Source organism: Crocuta crocuta, unplaced genomic scaffold (assembly GCF_008692635.1).
Source record: "Crocuta crocuta isolate KB4526 unplaced genomic scaffold, BGI_CrCroc_1.0 scaffold186, whole genome shotgun sequence".
Lineage (NCBI taxonomy): Eukaryota > Metazoa > Chordata > Mammalia > Carnivora > Hyaenidae > Crocuta > Crocuta crocuta.
Genome location: NW_027551569.1, coordinates 10,293,398 through 10,312,831, shown reverse-complemented (window position 1 = coordinate 10,312,831; position 19,434 = coordinate 10,293,398). Strand labels below are relative to the sequence as shown.

Genomic DNA, 19,434 nt, shown 5'->3' with positions numbered 1-19,434 from the left:
TAATTATCAGCTGAGAGGCTAGCAGAGCCATAAAACCGGCCAGCTGTCCCATTCAATCAGGCCAAAGGCCATAACAAGACAAGACAGAATTTCTCAGGGGGCCAAGCTCTGTGAATTAAGGCAGGTCTGGAGGGAGTGAGAGACTCTGCCTTTTCTACAGAAAGCCCAGACACATCTAGAAGCGGCTGGGGTGTATCGAGCCCCTCTTCTGTGGCTTCAGCTAAAGTAAATTTGCCTGTCTCAGTAAAACTGCCCCTGGCTGATTTGGGAAAAGTCAGCTCAGGGCTGCCTAAAATCACGTAGGCTCCATGCTCAGTGTGGGGCCCAATTCAGGGCTTGAACTTACAACCCTGAGATCAAGAACTGACTTGAGATCAAGAGTTGGATGCTTGACTGAACCACCCACGCACCCCTCCTTATGCTACTTTAAAAAGTAAAACTGAACCATATCCTGTGTACATCTAAAATAACAAGGAATAGAAAGAAGTTTCTTCTATTACTTGGAAAGAGGAAAAGAGCACAGCCTTGTTACTGAATGTGGTGCCTATGGGGCACATGCACACACAGTTTCATACCATCTTTTTTTTTTTTTAAGTTTGAGAGAGAGAGAGAAAGTGAGAGTGTGGGAGAGGAAGAGAGCGAGGGAAAGAGAAAGAATCTGACAGTGCAGACCCTATGCGAGGCTCAAATCCACGAACCGCAAGACCATGACCTAAGCCAAAGTCGGATGCTTAACCGACTGAGCCATCCAAGCACCCGTTTCATACCATCTTAAAACAACACTGCTCTTTTCTGTATTGCCCACATTTTGCAGATGGGGATCCTGGAGATCCAAGTAGCTAGCCACATGTCCCACATCAGGGCTCAAGAAGTAGCTTTAATCCACATCTCTCTGACTCCCAAGCCAGTGTTCCTCCCATCAGACCAAGGGGATTCCCAAAACCAATCATAGGGGGAAATGCTTTCTTCTCAGATCAAAACCTCCAAGTTCCCTATAGAGAGCAAAAATCCCAGGGATGAGCTATCTTCAGCTTTAATATGTCTCATTTCTAGACCTCACTGTCACGCTCCAGCATCTGCAAGAACACAGTCTTTCTGCAACTCTGCTGGGGAGGGGGACAGAGGCACACAAACACCTGAGTGGTCTTGAGCCCCATCTGTAAAAGCTTAATGTCAATTCAGAGAAGTGGGGGTAGGAAGTCAGCAGCAAAGCTCTGAGACACCGGGGTGCCCCTCATTCAGTCCCAAGGACGTAAGTGACGTTTGACGAACTGCGTCCTGCCTCCAGGATGAAGGCTGCCCTTGGTTTATTGTGAATCCCCGTCATGATTCATGTGAATGGAGCATCTTCTGTCTGCAAGGCCATCTGTCATGCCCTGGGCAGCAAAGGGGCGGGGAGCTCCTGAGAGCTCCGGTCAACTGTGCGCTAGCTAAACCACTTGGAGAACAGTCCCCATCAGGAGCTCTGGCCCCTGCAACAAGAAGCCAGAAAGTGGGGAACCCGGGCATGTGGTAGACAGCCACATGGATTCAGGCAGACCGTGTAATCACCACCTTCTACCAAACACACATTCACACTTTAAGTCCCATAATGTCAGTCCTGGAAGGGACCTCTGAGACCATCTCATCCAAACCTTTCATTTCACACTCGTGGAACTGAGGCTCAGAGAGCACAAGATGTGCCCAAGGCAACCCAGCCAGTCAGTGCCGAGGGTGGCATGTGAACTAGTGCTCCTTCTACCGCACCCATTCTCCCCTTACCCACAGGGCCAGCTTAAGAAGTTCGCTGTACCAGGGGTTCCTGGGGGGCTCAGCTGGTTAAGCATCTGACTTCCGCTCAAGTCATGATCTCACAGTTTTTGAGTTTGAGCCCTGCGTTGGGCTCTGTGCTGACAGCTCAGAGCCTGAAGCCTGCTTTGGATTCTGTGTCTCCCTTTCTCTTCCCCTCCCCCACTCATGCTCTGTCTCTTTCTCTCTCAAAAATAAACATTAAAAAAAAAAGAAATTCTCTATAGCAGTGTTGATTCATAACTTTCTCAGAATACTGGATTAGTCAAAGTAGTAGACACCTGTCCCCCAAAATGAACCTATGCACATTTTCCACAGATTCTAAGAGACTCAAGAGCGCTACATTAATAATCCATCCCTAATAAGAGGAACAAGTATGGCTCTACATGAAACTGACAGGGGACTGAAAGGGATTCTAAGGTAAAGACATTGGGTGACCTGGAGAAGAAGCTACATTTGTTTCTTGACTCAAGAAGACCACTCACATCACACCTTGTGTCTCACTTTCCCTATCCATAAGCAACGCTGAGCGACCTCACGGAAATGAGGTAAAACACCAAGTCAGGAATGGAATTTTTTCCAAGACACATGGAGGAAGGGAGAGGTAGGCAGGCTCCTGTCTCCTTAGAGATCCTGAAGCACAAATCTTGACCCTGAGCAGTGACAGTGCAGTAGACCAGCTGCAAAAGGTGCAGGTCACCACTTAGCTGTTACCAGGTTTGCTTGGGGAAAGGTGCAGGGAAGAGCAGACATGATAATTTGACCTTGAAGGCAAAAGCAACTCAAATCAGAGCACAGAGATAAAAGGGAAGGCACTTCAAAATCTGGAAATCAGAGCCCGCACACCATTAGAAGCCCTACTTGTCCTGAACCTGTACCCTCACCGAGGCTGTTTTCTCCAAGATAATGGCTCAGGGTCCAGAATACCTCACGATCCTTCACATAACGCCATCTTCTGCTCCAACTGCAACGCAGGCTTTAGAGGTGCCTAAACATTGTCCAGGGCCGCAAGCCACCTGCTACACCACTGAGTGAGCTGCAGAGAAGCCCCAGAGCCACCAAAGATGAAGGAAGGCACTCCAGAGCAAGCTTGGGGAAAGGATGGCAAAGAGCCCAGTTCCCCTCCTGATCCTTCTTGGCGGCCCCTCAGCCCCACCAACCACAGGAAAGGATCCAGGGGATGTCAAAGGTACCACCTGCCTCTTGGGGGCCATGCTCTCACTGGGCATTTGTGTCTACTGGTCTCCCTGCCTGGACTGCCCTGGCCCTATACCGCTTCGTCTCGTGAACTCCTCCCTGCACCCTGAGGAAATCCTCAGGCATGTCCCTTTATTATTCTCACGGCACCAACATCTGCCCCGAACAGCATGCACAGAGTCATGACTTTACATTTTCAGTCTCTCCCCCACGACACCCCAGGGAGCTCCGTGAGGGCAGGGCAGGGGTCTGTTGTTTACTGTTCTATTCTCAACGCCAAGCACTTGAGTTGACACACAGAGAAGAACCATCCTTGTGCAGAGAAGACCACGCCCCGGGAAAAGGGACAAGCAAGATTCCAGGGCAAAGTTAAAGAACTGAGGTCTGCAACCCAGACCTCTTGGCCTCACCCGCTTTTTCTGCTGAGTCGTGTTCACCTGGCTGGCTGCTGGCTTAGTCTCAGCTTCATTCATGTATGTCTTCATTTTGACTTTGCAGAACATGTCTGTGTTCATGCAAAATGCTACCCATCAGGTGAATAGAACAGTCTAGTACATGCCTGGTGGCTGCTGGCTAACCTCAGGTATTGCCTCCTACCAATGATCCAAAACATTGAGCGCTGGTATGCTTTTGCCAGGGAAAAAATCCTCAAAACGTGTCCATCGTCCTGCAATTCCAAAAGAAGGAGCTTGAGGAAAGAACCACAAAGACTAGAAATGGGAAGAAAAATGGAGAGCCAGCAGCACCCAAGCCAAGTACTATTGGAAGTATCTCATTTGGGGATGCAATCCTGAGGCTTCAAAAAAGCCACTGACGCGCGTCTTATAAAGGACTGGGAACTGGGTTCTCTAGCCAGTACTTTGCCGCCTTCCAGACCCATCCTGGGAATGTTTTATAGTTCATTTTATTCTCTTATAGGAAAAACTCTATATGGCCACTCCTCACCCTTTTTGAGGCAAGCCCTTCCTGTCACATTGCTCTTGGCCAGGATCCCCATACCCTACTTGCTTCTTCCATTCCTTCTTTCCTGCACGTAGGAACGTGCTCTACCTCAGCACACGGGAGGAAGAGCACCAGAGAGTGGGATCCAGTGGGTCAGAGCCTTGCAGCTGGCACACTCTCAGCCTGGAGAAATCCTACCCAGAAGACACAGTTGTGACTGTGGCCAGTAGCCAGTCCAGGTGTAAACCAGGGCTTAGAATGTTATAGCCTACCTGAGGTCAAGGGCAAGATGGAAGCTCTGTCCCCCTAACACTTCCAAAGAAAGCAAGTCTTTGGCTTCCTTATCTTGTGAACTCTAGAGAGAAGGCCGAAGAAGGGCACCAAGCACAAATGAGCAGAGACACCAGAGGGAGAGGTGCTCCTCAGGCCCCCAGGTACAAGAAGAGCAGCTAATCAAACGACTCAACAAAACTAGAGCAGAGACTGTAAGGAGCACGAAAGGGAAATCACAAGTTGGGGACACAAGAAGTGCTGAGGTGGATGGAACGGACTGGCAGTGAATGGAGGCAGCACAGGGTGGTGACCTGCCCCCCAGTATCTGGCAGCCCACAACCGGCTGCGGTGGAGACACTGACAAGTGGATTATTCGGGGCTGGCATGCAGGAACGTGCAGGGAAGAAAGAGGGCAGAGGCACTGAAGAACGGTAACAAATACACCACGAGAATACCACCCTCGGCACCCAAAACGTTGGTGAACCCGGACATTAGGAAGCGGGTGAGGGCCTGGAGAGCACACAGAGGATGAAATGCAACATCCGTGCAAGTGAGGCAGGAGGGACATCCTTCGACAAGAGAAGCAGAAGTTTTACATTTTGAAATCCTGTAAGCAGACCAGTTCAGGTGATACCACATTCGCTCATTTGTTCACTCACTCATGTGCCTGGGAAGCTAAAGACACAAAATCCATTTGGAGGCACAGCGGATGCTCCTGAAATCACAGCCAACAAAAAGAGGCCACGGGCTGCAGGCTGGCAGCCGGCTGCAGGCCAGCAGCGCTTTGTTCTATTTTTCAACGGCCTGTGCTGGATGGAGCACGCACTCCCTTCATCATCCCCACCGCGCCCTGTAGCTTCACACTGGCGCCTCCGCAAATGTACTGACCCTGAAGACATCTGAGCTTGCCACCCTAACATCCTCTACACGTTCTCAGGTAGTGTGTGCTTAGCACCAGACGACTACTTAGCAATGACCACAGTGATGGTGTGTTGGGAGGAAGTGGCCAGTTGTGAGCTGAGCACAGGAAAGCAGGCAGGGTTTGGACAGGCACAGACATGTGGCAAGGGCACCCTGGAAGCAAGGTTATTCCCATGGCAAGGGTGTGATGAGGACTTGGTGGCTGGGAAGCACACCCTCATTCCAGGGGAAAGAGGAAACCAGCTTGGCTTAAGAGGAAAGTGCCTTTAGAGGAAAAGGGAGATAAAGGCAGCAAAGACCTCATGAGACGTTTCAGGTGACATCCAAACCAAAGAAGGCTGGTGTGGCTAGTCCCAGCCAAGTGCAGTCCACCACTCACCTCTGGTTTTCAGCTATGAAACTAAGAGTAAGTTGATCAGATCTTATGAAATGTGCATGCTATGGCTCTGCGAGTAGGATAGTGATATTATCCCTAATTCTATGAAACCAAAGCACTATAGGGCCACATGACGCAATGCAGTGAGACACCCCAGCTGCCCGAAAGCGATGTGCCAGCAACAGTGTGGTGACTGGGAACACAAGCTGAGGGGTCAGGTCTGGGTGCTAAGTCTGCTCTTAGGACTAGCGGTGAGATTCTAGAGAAATGGATGACCTTTCTGAGCCTCAGTTTCCTCATTTATAAAATAAAGACATTCATAGTCTTTACTCTGCAGGGTTGCTGTAAAACTTAAGAGAATCTACATGAAATGTTTAGATAGTGCCTGATCTAAAGAGAGCACATACATACGTATATTTTTTTTTTTGAGAGAGAGAGAGAGAGAGCATGCACATGTGGGGGAGGGGGCAGAGACAGAATCCCAAGCAGGCTCCACGCTGTCAGTGCAGAACCTGGCAAGTGGCTCAAACTCACAAAACCATGAGATCATGACCTGAGCCAAAATCAGAGTCTGATGTGTAACTGACTGAGCCACTCAGGTGTCCTAATAGCATCAGTTATATTATTGCTTTTACTGTTATTACTAAGGGTTTGGTTTAGTTAATATACCATATCTAAATAGTGGAAGAACTGTGCAACCTTTAAATATCTTGTGGTGGAAGAGTATTTATTTATGTAGCAAGTCACAACCCGCTGACAAGTAGAGCAGCAGGAAAGCATGCTACAAGTAACAGGGTTATTACGGTTTCCTGTGCAAGATTCTGGGTAAAAACAAATACACATACATGCAAAAACTGGAAAAACTGCTTTTACCTCTATGTTTTTCTGTGTTTTCTAAGAGAAGTGATTTAATAATAAAAGTAATACCACAACCTTCACTTTGGGCAAGGTTTTTCATTTTCCAAAGCTTTTTCATATGATCTCATTTTTACACTGATTTAACTTTTAATGACCACTATTAAACTGCTATTCTGCCACATGCCTATAAGCCAAAATCCTGAAATCCATCCACCTACCCCCAGAAGGACAATCTTTCCACTAAAAGGCCATCTTTCACTGACAGCTTTGCTAACAATCAAGTAGCTGCTTTTCCCCAGTGGATGGAACAGAGACATAAATCCAATTTTATAGCCAAAGCTATAAAAGCAAGTGGTTTTAAGAAGCAATGTTTGCGTTAATGATGCAACATGCTAAAGTAGTATAAACTATTAGTTAAATCAGGGGTATGAGCCACACGTCCCAAGGCCTGGCTAACCTTGTTTGGCTATACGGTGCTCAGTACCTGAAGTAATAGTTCTTCCCAACGCATGGCCCACATTAAGAGTCCATGGTAAGACTGCCAGCCGCTTCTGCCACCAGCCTCCCCTGGTAATAGACCCTGATTATTAGCTGGGCTCACTGCCACCCAGATTAACGTCCTGCATCTCCCAGGCTCCCCTGCGCTATGTGATGACATCCTGGCCAATTAATGCAAGCAGACGTGTCTTGCTGGACTTCTGGGAGGTTCATGGGAGCCAACTCAGTTTCAGGAGCCCCTTTTTCTGTGCTTCTGCTTTCCGTCCTCCTTCAGGCCTGTTACTTGGACCAAATCACTGGCATTTCAGCAGCCATCTTAGAGCACAAGGCAAGCCTGAGGCTGCAGGCCATGTACTGGGATGCAGTGAAAACTAGGAGCCTGGGTCCTGATGACACTGTGGTGGTCTTAACCCTGCAGACTTCTTTTCAAATACAAATGAATGTATATCTTGTTTTAGCCACTGCTATTTTGGTTTTTAGGTGATATGCAGTCAAACCTAAACTTACTGAGGATTAGAGACTAACACAGGACGCTGTACATATTCCATTGCCAGTTAACAGCACGTGACTTTTAAAAGCCGGTGACCAGGATAATAAAGCATTTTAATAAATCACCTTTTTTACTGAACCTTTTGTAACAGTTAGATGTTTATCACCAACTACTTTCTTCCTTCCACAAAGACAGCCCTGATATATATATATATACTCTTTTCTCTAGTGGTTCTAAGTAAACTAATGTGTAGGATTCATACAATTCTGCCCTCACATGACCGCTACCAAAATCCAACCCTCTGGAACCAAGAAAAAAACAGGCCAGTGTACTCAGGTCTGCAAAACACTAAGTTCTGACTCTCTAACAGGCGGGTAAAAACTAGCACAACATTATTTTAAATGATTAAAATGATTAACATGATTAAAATGAATTTCAAGTCATGCCCACAGAGCAGTGGAGTAAAAGCAGCAATGTCATCAAGACTCATAGTGGATTTCTACAATCCCAGCAAACAGCCACCACAGACAAATTTCAGGGAGCTACCCTAACTCCCATGTGAGATTTACAGCAGGCATCAATATCAGCACCAGCCACAGAGCCCAGTGGACTATGCACGTTTCTGGGCATCTGTTACCCAGATGTCAAGGGTCATACTGCCCCATGTGTAAGTCCAGCTCTCGCCACAACACACTACACCTGAGGCTCCACTTTGGCAATCTTAAAGTCCGTTAAGGGTTTTGTCTCCCTGATGACAGAATGGCATCGAGGTCTCTAGCCATCTCCCGCAACAAGTTAGCTTTTTCTTCCCAAGAACCTAGACTTCCAAACATAAATCTCACAGAAGGTAAATCCTTGTGTTTACAGCTTAGATTACACCCAAATTTGAAACTTCCTGGAGGAAATGATTGACTTTTACAGTTCCATCATCCTAGCTCAAGTTTTTAAGAGGGCTCAATACATAAGATTGGAGAACTGGCCTATTTCTCCCAGTATGATAAGGATACAAGAAAAAACTTTTTTAAAAATCACTTTCTACATTACATTTTCTACCAACACATCTGCTTATTCTTAACCCATCATCCAAAGCAAAGTCTAGGCAGAAATGTGAAAAGAGTCACCAAAACTTTTAATTTATTTAATACATTTAGAGAACAGAATTTGGGAGGAGGGATGAAAATAATCATATTTTGTTTTATGGAACTTAAATCCTTTACCTGCATTATATTTAATGTTCCATGCCTTTGCAAGGATGAATTTTTCTATTGTTAAGGGTGAATAAGGGTCAGGTAGAAGAGATAAGGGTAAGAAAGGCTAATTTAAAGCAAATTAGAAAATATGTGTATGTGTGTGTACATATATTTACTTTAAGGTTAAGAAAGGCTAGGGGCGCCTGGGTGGCTTAGTCGGTTAAGCGTCCGACTTTCGCTTAGGTCATGATCTAGCGGTTCGTGGGTTCGAGCCCCGTGTCGGGCTCTGTGCTGACTGCCAGCTCAGAGCCTGGAGCCTGTTTCAGAGTCTGTGACTCCCTCTCTCTCTGACCCTCCCCTGCTCACGCTGTCTCTCTCTCTCTCCTAGAAATAAATAAAAAAATAAATAAAAATTAAAAAAGGTTAAGAAAGGCTATTGTAAAGAAAATCAGAAAATATATTTGTGTGTATATACATATTTCCTTTAAAAATATTTATTTAATTTATTTTTGAGAAAGAGAGACACAGAGAGAGAGACTGACCACAAGCAGGGAGGGGCAGAGAGAGAGACACACACAGAAACGGAAGCAGGCTCCAGGCTCTGAGCTATCAGCACAGATTCGGATGCGAGGCTCAAACTCATGAACCACAAGATCACGACCTGAGCTGAAGTCCAGTGTCCAAAAGACTGAGACACTCAGGCGCCCCGTAAAAATATTTAGAAAGATGTGTCAAATGAAATACTTACGCTTCCTGAAGAAAAACATTATGGGTTACCTTTCTCTCTCTCTCTTTTTTTTTTTTGTTGTTGTTTATCTACACTCACTAATTTTTGTACAACAAAAACATGTACTACTTATATAATTTTATTTTATTTATTATTTTTAAACTTTTAAGACATATTCTTTAAAGTAAACAGATTCACAATAGTATCAGCAGAAAAAATAAACCTCATCTGGAACAGCTCAGAACAAAGTCTGAAGGATTTCTGGGCTCAACACTGAAGAAGACAGACAGCAAAGTTCCTGGGACCCATGTCACCCTCCAAAACCCTAACTCCCTCCTCTCTGGACACGGTGCTCGAAGTGATTTTAAGTATATGCCATTGAACAAATTCTATCCTCTCTACCACACAGGTCAGGCGAGAGAGAGCACAAATTACCACACAAAAGCAGCGTAGTCCCAGCACTCTCAGATTCCGCCAAGGAGACCAGTCTCCACCAACTTACCATGTAATTATGTCTAACACTTGCTTTACAATCCAGTTTATGGATTCTGGACGTTTAATAAACAGTTACTTCTCAGTTCCTTGCTATTAAACACTAGATAGTTACAACAATTAATTAATAATACCCGCAGGCTTAATAAGAGCCGGTTGTGCACTCCCAGTTGACACTGTCACCTGAATTGGCCTCACGGCTTAAAGAAGGTGCCTCTTTTTCCTCTCGGCCCCTTCTCTAATGGGTACCTCAAATTGGGGTGCTCAGGCAGACTACAAACAGGCAATATACCTTTGATCAACTGCTGTTCCACCAAAGAGGAAAACCCCTTTTGTAATTACAGACACACTTCCCTCAAGTGGAAAAATAAATCTATGTACATATGTGGATTTTTGCACAGCATCTCAGAATTATACACTGCCAACCTTGCCTGCTAACATGAGCTCAAAATTATCTCAAACCCCTGAGCTGCCTCATTCTTCTTTTCCTAAACCAATTTTGCCTGGCATTCATTGTACCCCTACATCTCAACTCAAGGATGGAATGGTTTTAAGGAGTTTCACTGCCCACTGAGATTCCATTAGGAATCTACTCCCACCAAGCCATGGACTGAGCATAAGAGTGTTCTTGAGCCCTCCAGCCCCATCTCTTCATCTCTTCATACTCACTGTTACTGGACTTAAGGTCGCGGTGGATGATGGGGACAATTGCCTCATCATGTAAGTAGTTCATCCCTCTGGCAATCTGCACAGCCCAGTTCACCAGGATGTCTGGGGGAATCCTTTTCCCAGATAACACTCTATTCAAAGGCCCTCCACGTGCAAACTCCATGACCAAGCAGAGGTTAGGTTCCTTCAGACACACACCCCTAAGGGCAATGATGTTGGGGTGCTTCAGCATGGCAAAGAGTTTGGCCTCCTGGCGAACATTCTCTATGGTTTGGCTGATGTCCTCATCGGGGTCATGGCGAGCTGCTTTCACGGCAACCTCATCCCCTATCCAGAAAGCACGATAGACCTTCCCAAAGCCCCCGATGCCAATAATCTCTTCCAGGGTTAGCTCCGCAAAATCAATCTCTAACACTGAGAAAGAGAAGAAAAAAGGAAGTCAAAAACATTCTGAAAACACCATTGACTCACCCATTTACCTGGATGGATTAACACAGCAAGCTGTCTGTTCCCTTGGCTTTTTCATCTCCCCACTATAAGGTAAACTGCAAAAGGGCAGGAAATGTTAACCTACTGGATTATTCTTAATGACTAGCACATAGCAGGCATTCAATAAGTACTCATGTAATAATTTCTACTTGGGACATCATACAGAATGTCATACCACAACAAACCATTCTAACTGAAGGGAACATAGAAGGAGATCATTTTACTGGGTACTAGATGGTGAGGAACATATAATCCGGTGACAAGGCAGACACACAACAACCAAACCATAGTGCCTGGAAAGGGTCTTCATAGCAGTATAATCAGATCAGGAAAACCACCCAACTCTCACTGCAGGACAGGGATTAAGAGGGTGAGTGGGAAAGGATTCTCAGGGAAGGCAACAATGGGAATGCGCCCTAAAGAATGAGTCTGCTAGAGGGGAGCACCTGGCTGGCTCAGTCGGTAGAACATGCAACTCTTGATCTCGGGGTTGTGAGTTCGAACCCCTTACTGGGTGTAGAGCTTACTTAAAAATAAAATCTTAAAAAAAAAAAAAAAGAATGAGTGGAAGGATCTCATCAGGCAGTAAAGATCAGGGGTGGGAGAAGGACAATCCAAGCAAAGGGAAGGTCATGAGCAAGAACATGGGGCATGAGAGGATATGGCATATTAAAAACTTCAGGGAGTCCAGTGTAGCTGGATTATATGCGTTAGGATAGGAAATGGGGCTCAAGGTGTTGTTGGGGTCACTTAGGTTGTGAAGTGTTTTAAAAGTCATTCTGAGAGGCTTGAACTTCACGCTGTGAATGATAGGACTCGTGCATTTTTAAGTAGAGGAGTGCTGTTAGACTGTGACTTGGGAAGGACATCAACTCTGGCAGCCATGGGGAATATAACCCAGAGGACAGGAGCCTACTGCAAAAGGAACCACTAAGGAGGCCACTGAAGTAACCCAGGCATGCAAACACCAGGGTCTGAATGGCAGCAACAGTGAAGATGGAGAGTGTGGAATAAATTGAGAGGATATTTTCCAAATGTGGTTCTACCAGGACCTGGTGACTAAGGCACGCGGGAAAGGAGCCTCCCAGGAGACATCTTACTCCAGAAGTCACCTGCTCCGTAGCTCCGTCTCTGATGTTCCCAGTGCCACACCCAACCACTCATCTTCTTTCCAATGCAGAGTTTGAACCCAGGGTACCTGATTATATCTTCTGTTCTGTTTGGAAAGGCTTCCTTGGATAGATAATAATAGCTACCGGTGATTATAAATCTTGAGCTAGATAAGGTGTTGCTATATGAGTAAAGTGCGATTTTATGTTTCTTTCATGAAAACCCTGTGCTGTGTCTTTTCGGTCTCTTTGTCTTTACCTGGCTGACTCATACTCAACCCTCAGGTCTCAGCTTAAACAAAATCTCCTAGAGGAACTTTTCCTAACCCCCGCCTAAATGAGGTCAGGCCCCCATCAAGCATATCCATAACAGTCTCTGTTTGGCAAGACTCAACAAGGTTTAATTACTTGTTCAGTGCCTGCTGTCCTGCTAGATTGAGAGATTCGCTGGGGCAGATTCTGTCTGCCTTATTCACCACTGTACTCAGCCTGCCGAACACTCAGCAGGTAAGTGACAGTCAAGTAAAATGGGGGCAAAATCTATCTCAGTAGGGACTTAAACCAAACTCAGACCTGAAACGTTTTTTAAAAAAATGCATTGGACCTCCTGAAACAGATAGAGAAAATAATCAGTTTGCATCAGTTTGCTAAAAAACTAAACAAACAAAAAACTAAGAAAACAAAGATATATTTCTGAATTTCTGGTAATATCAAAAGAAGAACTGCCCACTGCTGGCTGCTCTCTTCCTTCCTCAGCCAGCTCCAGAATGCCTCCATCTTTCACTCAGATGCTGGCAGTGCTCACAAGTCTATTCTTCCTTATTTAGAGTATTCCTATCCTAGCTACGGCTAACATTCATTTGTATTTTACAGTGCAACTGGCAGTCTGCACAAAGGACTACAAAAAGGTATGCAGAAAGTAGAACCCATCTTGACCCAAAAGTTTCAGCTGTTTAAGCTTTTCATCTCATCTGGCACTCCTCTTGAAGAATCAATGGTGTGGCTGGTCCTGCGGACTAACAATCAACATCCACGCTAAAATTCTCTACATTACCTTTCAGTACAGAGGCCTGAAAGCTAAGAATTACATTTCCCAGACTCCCTGACTGCTACAGTTCTGCTCCTGTCAATCAGATGCACAAGAGAGGAAAGGCAGAAGAGAGATGGACACCATACTCTTGCTGCCTCTCCTGGCAAGCATGGCTGTGGAGAAGTAGGATTTTTCTGCATGTCAGTGTCCAGTCATTAGTTCTGGGGAAACCTAGAAAGGAATGTTGAAAGGCCAAGCAGTTGCCTAACTACAAGAGGGTGTTCCTTACACTGACAGCTTCAGTGTCACCTCCTGATTCTGTACGTTTCTAATTAGAGTGGCTTGCCGGGTGGGCCAGGTCTGCAATGTTCTGGGAGTTGGTCCCACAGGTCCAGCTAAGAGCCCCTTCTCCCCTTCCAACAATTCTGGAAGCACTCAATTTCCTGTGCTAAATCACTTTTGCTTAAAATACTTTAAATGTTTCTGGGTCCTAAAATGAATCCTGATTACTAATTCTTGTCTTATTTCATTTATATGAATGAGAAAAACATGGCTATATTAAGGGACAATTAGAAATCTTCTTGGAGAGAGGCACCTGGGTGGCTCGGTGGGTTGAGTGTCCGACTCTTGATTTCAGCTCAGGTCATAATCATAGGGTCATGGGACTGAGCTCTGCATCGGGCTCCATGCTGAGCATGGAGCCTACTTAAGATTCTCTCGGTCCCTCTGATCCTCTCTCCCACTTGCGCTCTCACTCACACACACTCTCTCTCTTTCTCTCTCCATCTCAAAAAAAAAAAAAGAAAAAGAAAAGAAAAAGAAAGAAAGAAAAAAGAAACACTCTTGGAGAAATATGTAAGTTATGTTAGGACCCTCCTTGGTCAAGGAGAGAAGGAATATTCACTTTTTCTTTTCTTTTCTTTCCTCTTAAAGATTTTATTCTTAAGTAAGCTCTATGCCCAATGTGGGGTGTGAACTCATGACCCTGAGATTGAGTCGCATGCTCTACTGAGCTAGCCAGGTGCCTCAAACATTCACTTTTTCTAACATCTTTTACACTGATGAAAAGATGTCTCTGTAACAAGTTTGCATTTACACATCGTATTTCTGCAATTGAATATCTGAATTTTCCTTAAGGAAATTAACTGTTGTATTTCATCTTATACCCTTCCTTCTTTTCTCTGGTCTGAGGCATAGTTGTAAACACACAGGATGTGTTAAATATTTATTTAAACGTACAAGGATTTAAAAGAAGTGATTCTGAACCAGGGTGCTGAAGGGACAGCTCCTCAAACGGCATTTCACAGAAAACAGAAAACCTCTGTGGGGAAGGGAAAGCAATAATCTCTCTCTGGTAGAACATAAACTCTCGGGTTCTTGCTAACTAGTTAAGGAAACAGTATGACCAACCTTCAAGAAAAGTACAGAGCACAATTTGCAAGCAGATGGAAGACGGAAGAGTGGGGAGCGGTGGGAGGGTACTTTCTTTTCCCCTCCCTGTGAAGAAGTCCCTTTGGGTAGGAACTAGACCTCTGCTGCAGGTGAGAGAATGTGGGGCTCTCCTTTCCCACTCCAGTCAAGACCTGGTTTTAAGTAAGAATCAGGTCAAGTCACATTCAGTACATTTTTCAGTTTCTGTGGGTGGATATTTTCAGGAATATCAGGAACAAAACCTTATTTCTTTTGTTTTTGCAATCGAGAGGTTATTCTCTCTCAACTGTATTCTTGGAAACTAAATGTATAGGCACATTCTGGTGGGTTTGGGTGAGTGAATGGTACGTACGTCACTCATTCAAAAATCCCAAGTACACCTGAAAATACATCCTTATATTTCTAGTGGATGTAAGAAAAAAATGTAAATTAGTAATAACCTTAATTTATGCCCCACTTGTAAACAGACACAATCCTCCTATGAGAGAAACTTTTTAAAAATAACCTAGAGCTATTTATCTCTCACGATGATAAATTTGGAACTGTACATGTTTCCTCTTTCACTAAAAAAAAGATGGAGTTCCTAGGTTATTTGTATTTGTCAGCTCCATGGAGAGCTAAACGTTCATATCTATATTGGTGGGGATAAAGGCATTATATAAATATTAGATGATTTCTAATATCACTATTTCTTCAATTTGTCATAAGATTTGGTAACTTCCTCCTCTTCTGTTTTGAATAAAGCTTGAAACAAAATTTCCAATTTGAAAAGCAGTATTTATTTTTTTAAAAATTTTTTTAATGTTTTATTTATTTCTAGGTGAGAGAGAGAGAGAGACAGCGTGAGCAGGGGAGGGTCAGAGAGAGAGGGAGTCACAGACTCCGAAACAGGCTCCAGGCTCTGAGCTGGCAGTCAGCACAGAGCCCGACGCAGGGCTCGAACCCACGAACCGCGAGATCATGACCTAAGCGAAAGTCGGACGCTTAACCGACTAAGCCACCCAAGCACCCCAGAAAAGCAATATTTAAAACTAAAACTGAACGTTATTACTTAACTGAGTGTCTGATATTCATAACCTAATGTCACAATTCATGCCTCAAAGGAGAATTTCAAAAGTGTAATTGGGGAAAAGCTGTCAGTGGTTGGATTTTATTACAAGTCTTTGAAGACAAGGTTATGAATCACCTTTATTTTCTGAGTGGCACTAACTAAACTGGACACAGGACACCCATCAGAGCACCTGTTAGCAACTTCCCACGTTCATCTTCATCGAAGCATTGCACTGAAATGACATATTTACATCGCCAATCTCCCACAGGTGTGACTTATACGCACCTCCTTATCTTATTTCTTTATCTCCTGGTATTTAACACAGTATCCCTCTTTCCTTAGGTACTCTAATTGGTTTTTGAATGGAATTAAATTTTCTGAATTATCAAGAATTAATTCCATTCAAGTTCAGAACTCCTGGTGAGAGGAAACAAAACAAGTTACCAGGGCCTTCAAATGTAATGTTCTTCAAGTCAGTTCTTTTAACAAGCACAAAGTACTTCCTACTTTCTCATCATCTGAGTTCTACATACAGGAATCTAGTCTATCCAAGGTAACTTTTGTTACATTAAAGATTAGGTCCGGGGGCCCCTGGGTGGCTCGGTCAGTTAAGCGTCCGACTTTGGCTCAGGTCACGATCTCGTGGTCCATGAGTTCGAGCCCCACATCGGGCTCTGTGCTGACAGCTCAGAGCCTGGAGCCTGCTTCAGATTCTGTGTGTTCCTCTCTCTCTGCCCCTCTCCCACTCATGCTCTGTCTCTCTGTCTCTCAAAAATAAATAAATTAATTAATTAAAAAAAGATTAGGTCCTGGGCACCTAACGGAGAAGGAGCTGCTCATGTAGCACACTGTGGACACATCTGGTGTTCTGCAGATGAGTTCTTCCAGCCCAAGTCATATTCACTCTTGACTGCTCTGACAGATGTTAAGTACAGATATTAAACTGACTTCCTGCTCCTGAGCCTCACATAGCTCTCATACTCTGACATCAGCTGTAAAAAGATCACAAAAAGTCACCCAAAAAGAAACTCACAATTTGACGTATGTTTAAAACTGCACTGTATCTAATAGGCCAGGACATTCTTCCAATATCTCTTCCAATATGTGACCAGGTTCATCTTCAGCACTATTTCAGACACTACACTAGGACCCTTAGCCTACAACCTCCCAGTACCACAGCCAAAAAGATTTAACACTCAAAAACAATTTAAAGTCAGTCATTTGTCCCCTCCAGGCCTTATAAAGATCAAAGTGTAGAAGTTTTAAAATGAATGAGAGGGAGATAGAAACAAAGGGAACTAAGGATTCGAACATCAATTTGATAGTCAAAACACCAGTAAAAAAGGAAAATAGAAAAATAAAGAAAGAAGTTACGATTTTCATATTAAGTGATGGTATTTTATAAACAGCTTAAATAAAGTAATGATTCTTCAGGTGAAAATAAGTTATAGGACCAAAAAGATAAATGGTTTGTTTGTTTCAGAAAGATAAATGTTACAAATGAAATTTAAAAATTAAATGCCTAAAGTTGGCCCTTGGTAGTGATTTTTTTAAATTAACTAAAATGCAAAGTATACAAAATAAGGAATAAACAATAATAAATATGTATTAGTAAAACCTGTATTAACAGGGAAGAAATCATGGAAACCCTCAAATATAAAACAGTGTAAACTGCACAAGAAAATATTTGCATCGTTCTTCTAAAACCACCTAGCAGAACCGATTAAGGGATCCTAAGAGGAATTTAACCCCTTTAAAACAAAAACCAAAAAAAGGGAATTTCATTGCAGGGTGTGGAACAGGGGGCTCCTGGGAAACTGGTGAAAACCAGGGCACTGGAAGAAAGGACCTGGGAGGGACCCATGGGCATGGTCCCCTTGCGATTCGGCAAATACCAAATATAGGCAAGGATCTAGGGTGAGAAATAAGGAGAAATGTATTATCTGAACGGCCTGGGTGTCAAGGGACTGGGATCTAGCCACTTTCACGGGGGAAGGACATCTTTTTCCCTCTCTAATCATCTCTCACCCCATCACCTGCTTCTCCACACACTAGACCCTTCTCAGCGAGACTCCTAAAGGCACAACTTCTGAGATACGTGATTGCGATCCCAGAAATCGACACGACATTTCAAAGACAGTTCAGACCCGAGTTCACACAGGCTTCCGGGACTTGAGAGCCAGCCCTGCGGGAGACACCCCCATCTGCTCGCTAACAAATGCCTTGAAGGGGCGGGGACAGGAGGCAGAAGAGGTCGAGAAGGTCCCTGATTTGGGGACTAAGGTTATGACAGCCGGCCTGACATCCTTCCAGATTTGGGGGGAGCGGGGAGCGGGAAACGGGGGAGATTCTCACGCTGGGGCTTCTGGATGTGGACAGCAGACGCTGCTGCTGAGGTGGTCAGATGAAGGTTAAGGAGCCCGAGCGCCAGAGGGTCCAGGCAAGGCCTACGGCGTCTCTACCTTACCCATCGCACCCACCAAAGCCNACTCCTCCCCCACCCGCTCCGAGACCACCCCCAGGCCTCCAGCCCCCCTCTCCGCCCGGCCCTGCGGCCCCGCCTTTGCCTTACACTGAATGGGCGGGTAGCAACTGGGGTCTTCGCCGCCGTGCTGGCAACGACTGGAGAAGGCGCTGCGCGGGGTCACGTAGTTGCTGGGGAAGATGCCCACCCGCTGGTTCAGCTGCCCGGTCCACCAGCCCTCGTCGCCGGACACCTGCGAGTCCTTGGACAGCACCTCCACCACGTCGCCCAGCCGCAGGGTCAGCTCGTCCTCGCCTGCAGCCTCGTACTCGAACACCGCCGTCCAGTAGGGCAGCGGCGCATCGGAACCCAGCTCCCCGGGGGCCGCCGCCGCCTCCTCCTCCTCTTCCTCCTCCTCCTCGGCCGCGGCCCCCGCTCCATCCTCCCCCGGCGGGGCGGCAGCGGCGGCGCTCGCCAGGCAGCCGNCTACGTGTCCCTCCCCCGCGGCCCCGCCCCCTTTTGCGGGCTCTCATTCTCAACCCCAGGTCGACCCATTTCTCTCTCCCATTGGCCCGCGGCAGCTCCAACCATTGGTCCGTGCTACCTGTCCATTTCCTGCGAGAGTTCAACACCTCCAGGCAGCAGGAGGCTGCGGCCCCATTGGGTGCATGAGGAGGGATGGGTGGACGCTGAAAGGTGAGGCCGAGCCTCCATTCAGACCAAAAAGGCTGTTGGAGGCTGCGCCCTTTGTTTGCTGGGGTAGGGCAGTGGCCCCGTTGGCCAGCACCTGTGCTCTTGATCCTAAAGCGAGCTTTTGAGAGGGAGCAGAGGAAAAGCGAGCCCTTTCTTCTCTGGCTCGCTCCTGCGGTGGGGGTCTCCCCGCGCTCGGATGTGCCTCTACCCCAGTCCAGCCAGGTGGGTCAGCTTCCGCTCCCAGACCCTTTCGCACCCAGGAAACCTTTCATCTCTATAAGGGCTTTAGGCCCATCGGAACGTTCTTTAGAAGAAGCACTCTTAAAACTGCAGTTCCCGCCCTTTTCACACAACTCCCGCCTTTGTAAGAAGCGATTCCAATACCGGCATTTTTTAGAATTCAGAGAGAATGAGAGACCACCTTCCTGGGGCTTCAAACTGCGACTGGAAAGCCCAGTTTGAAAGCTGTCCGTGAAGAGAGGGCTTGGCCTCTCTGAAGAACATAGCTTTTCTAGATTGTGGGTTTCTTTTGCTTGAACGAATTGCACCTCAGATCACTGTGACCTCTAGAAATCAGATTAAGAACCAAAGTAGAATATACAGACAGGCCAATGCTACAGTTCATGATCAAGGGCCAACCTTTTCCTACGCCCTTTTGTTCTCCATTTCACAGACAGTAGGAAAGAATGGGGTAAGTGGCCCCTAATATTTCCTCTTTGCTTTAATCCTATCATAGTAATACAGAT

The 19,434-nt window shown here is 45.7% G+C and overlaps 1 protein-coding gene across 1 annotated transcript in view; it reads right to left on the bottom strand.

Moving 5' to 3' along the window:
* Window positions 1–18,474, bottom strand: part of MAP3K9 (mitogen-activated protein kinase kinase kinase 9) — an 80,990-nt gene extending 62,516 nt beyond the window's left edge. Inside the window, 2 exon segments of the mRNA XM_077750828.1 lie at window positions 10,422–10,835; window positions 18,104–18,474. Of these exon segments, the coding sequence (XP_077606954.1) occupies window positions 10,422–10,653 (232 nt within the window). The 5' untranslated portion in view covers window positions 10,654–10,835; window positions 18,104–18,474.
* Between the last annotated feature and the right edge of the window lie 960 nt (window positions 18,475–19,434).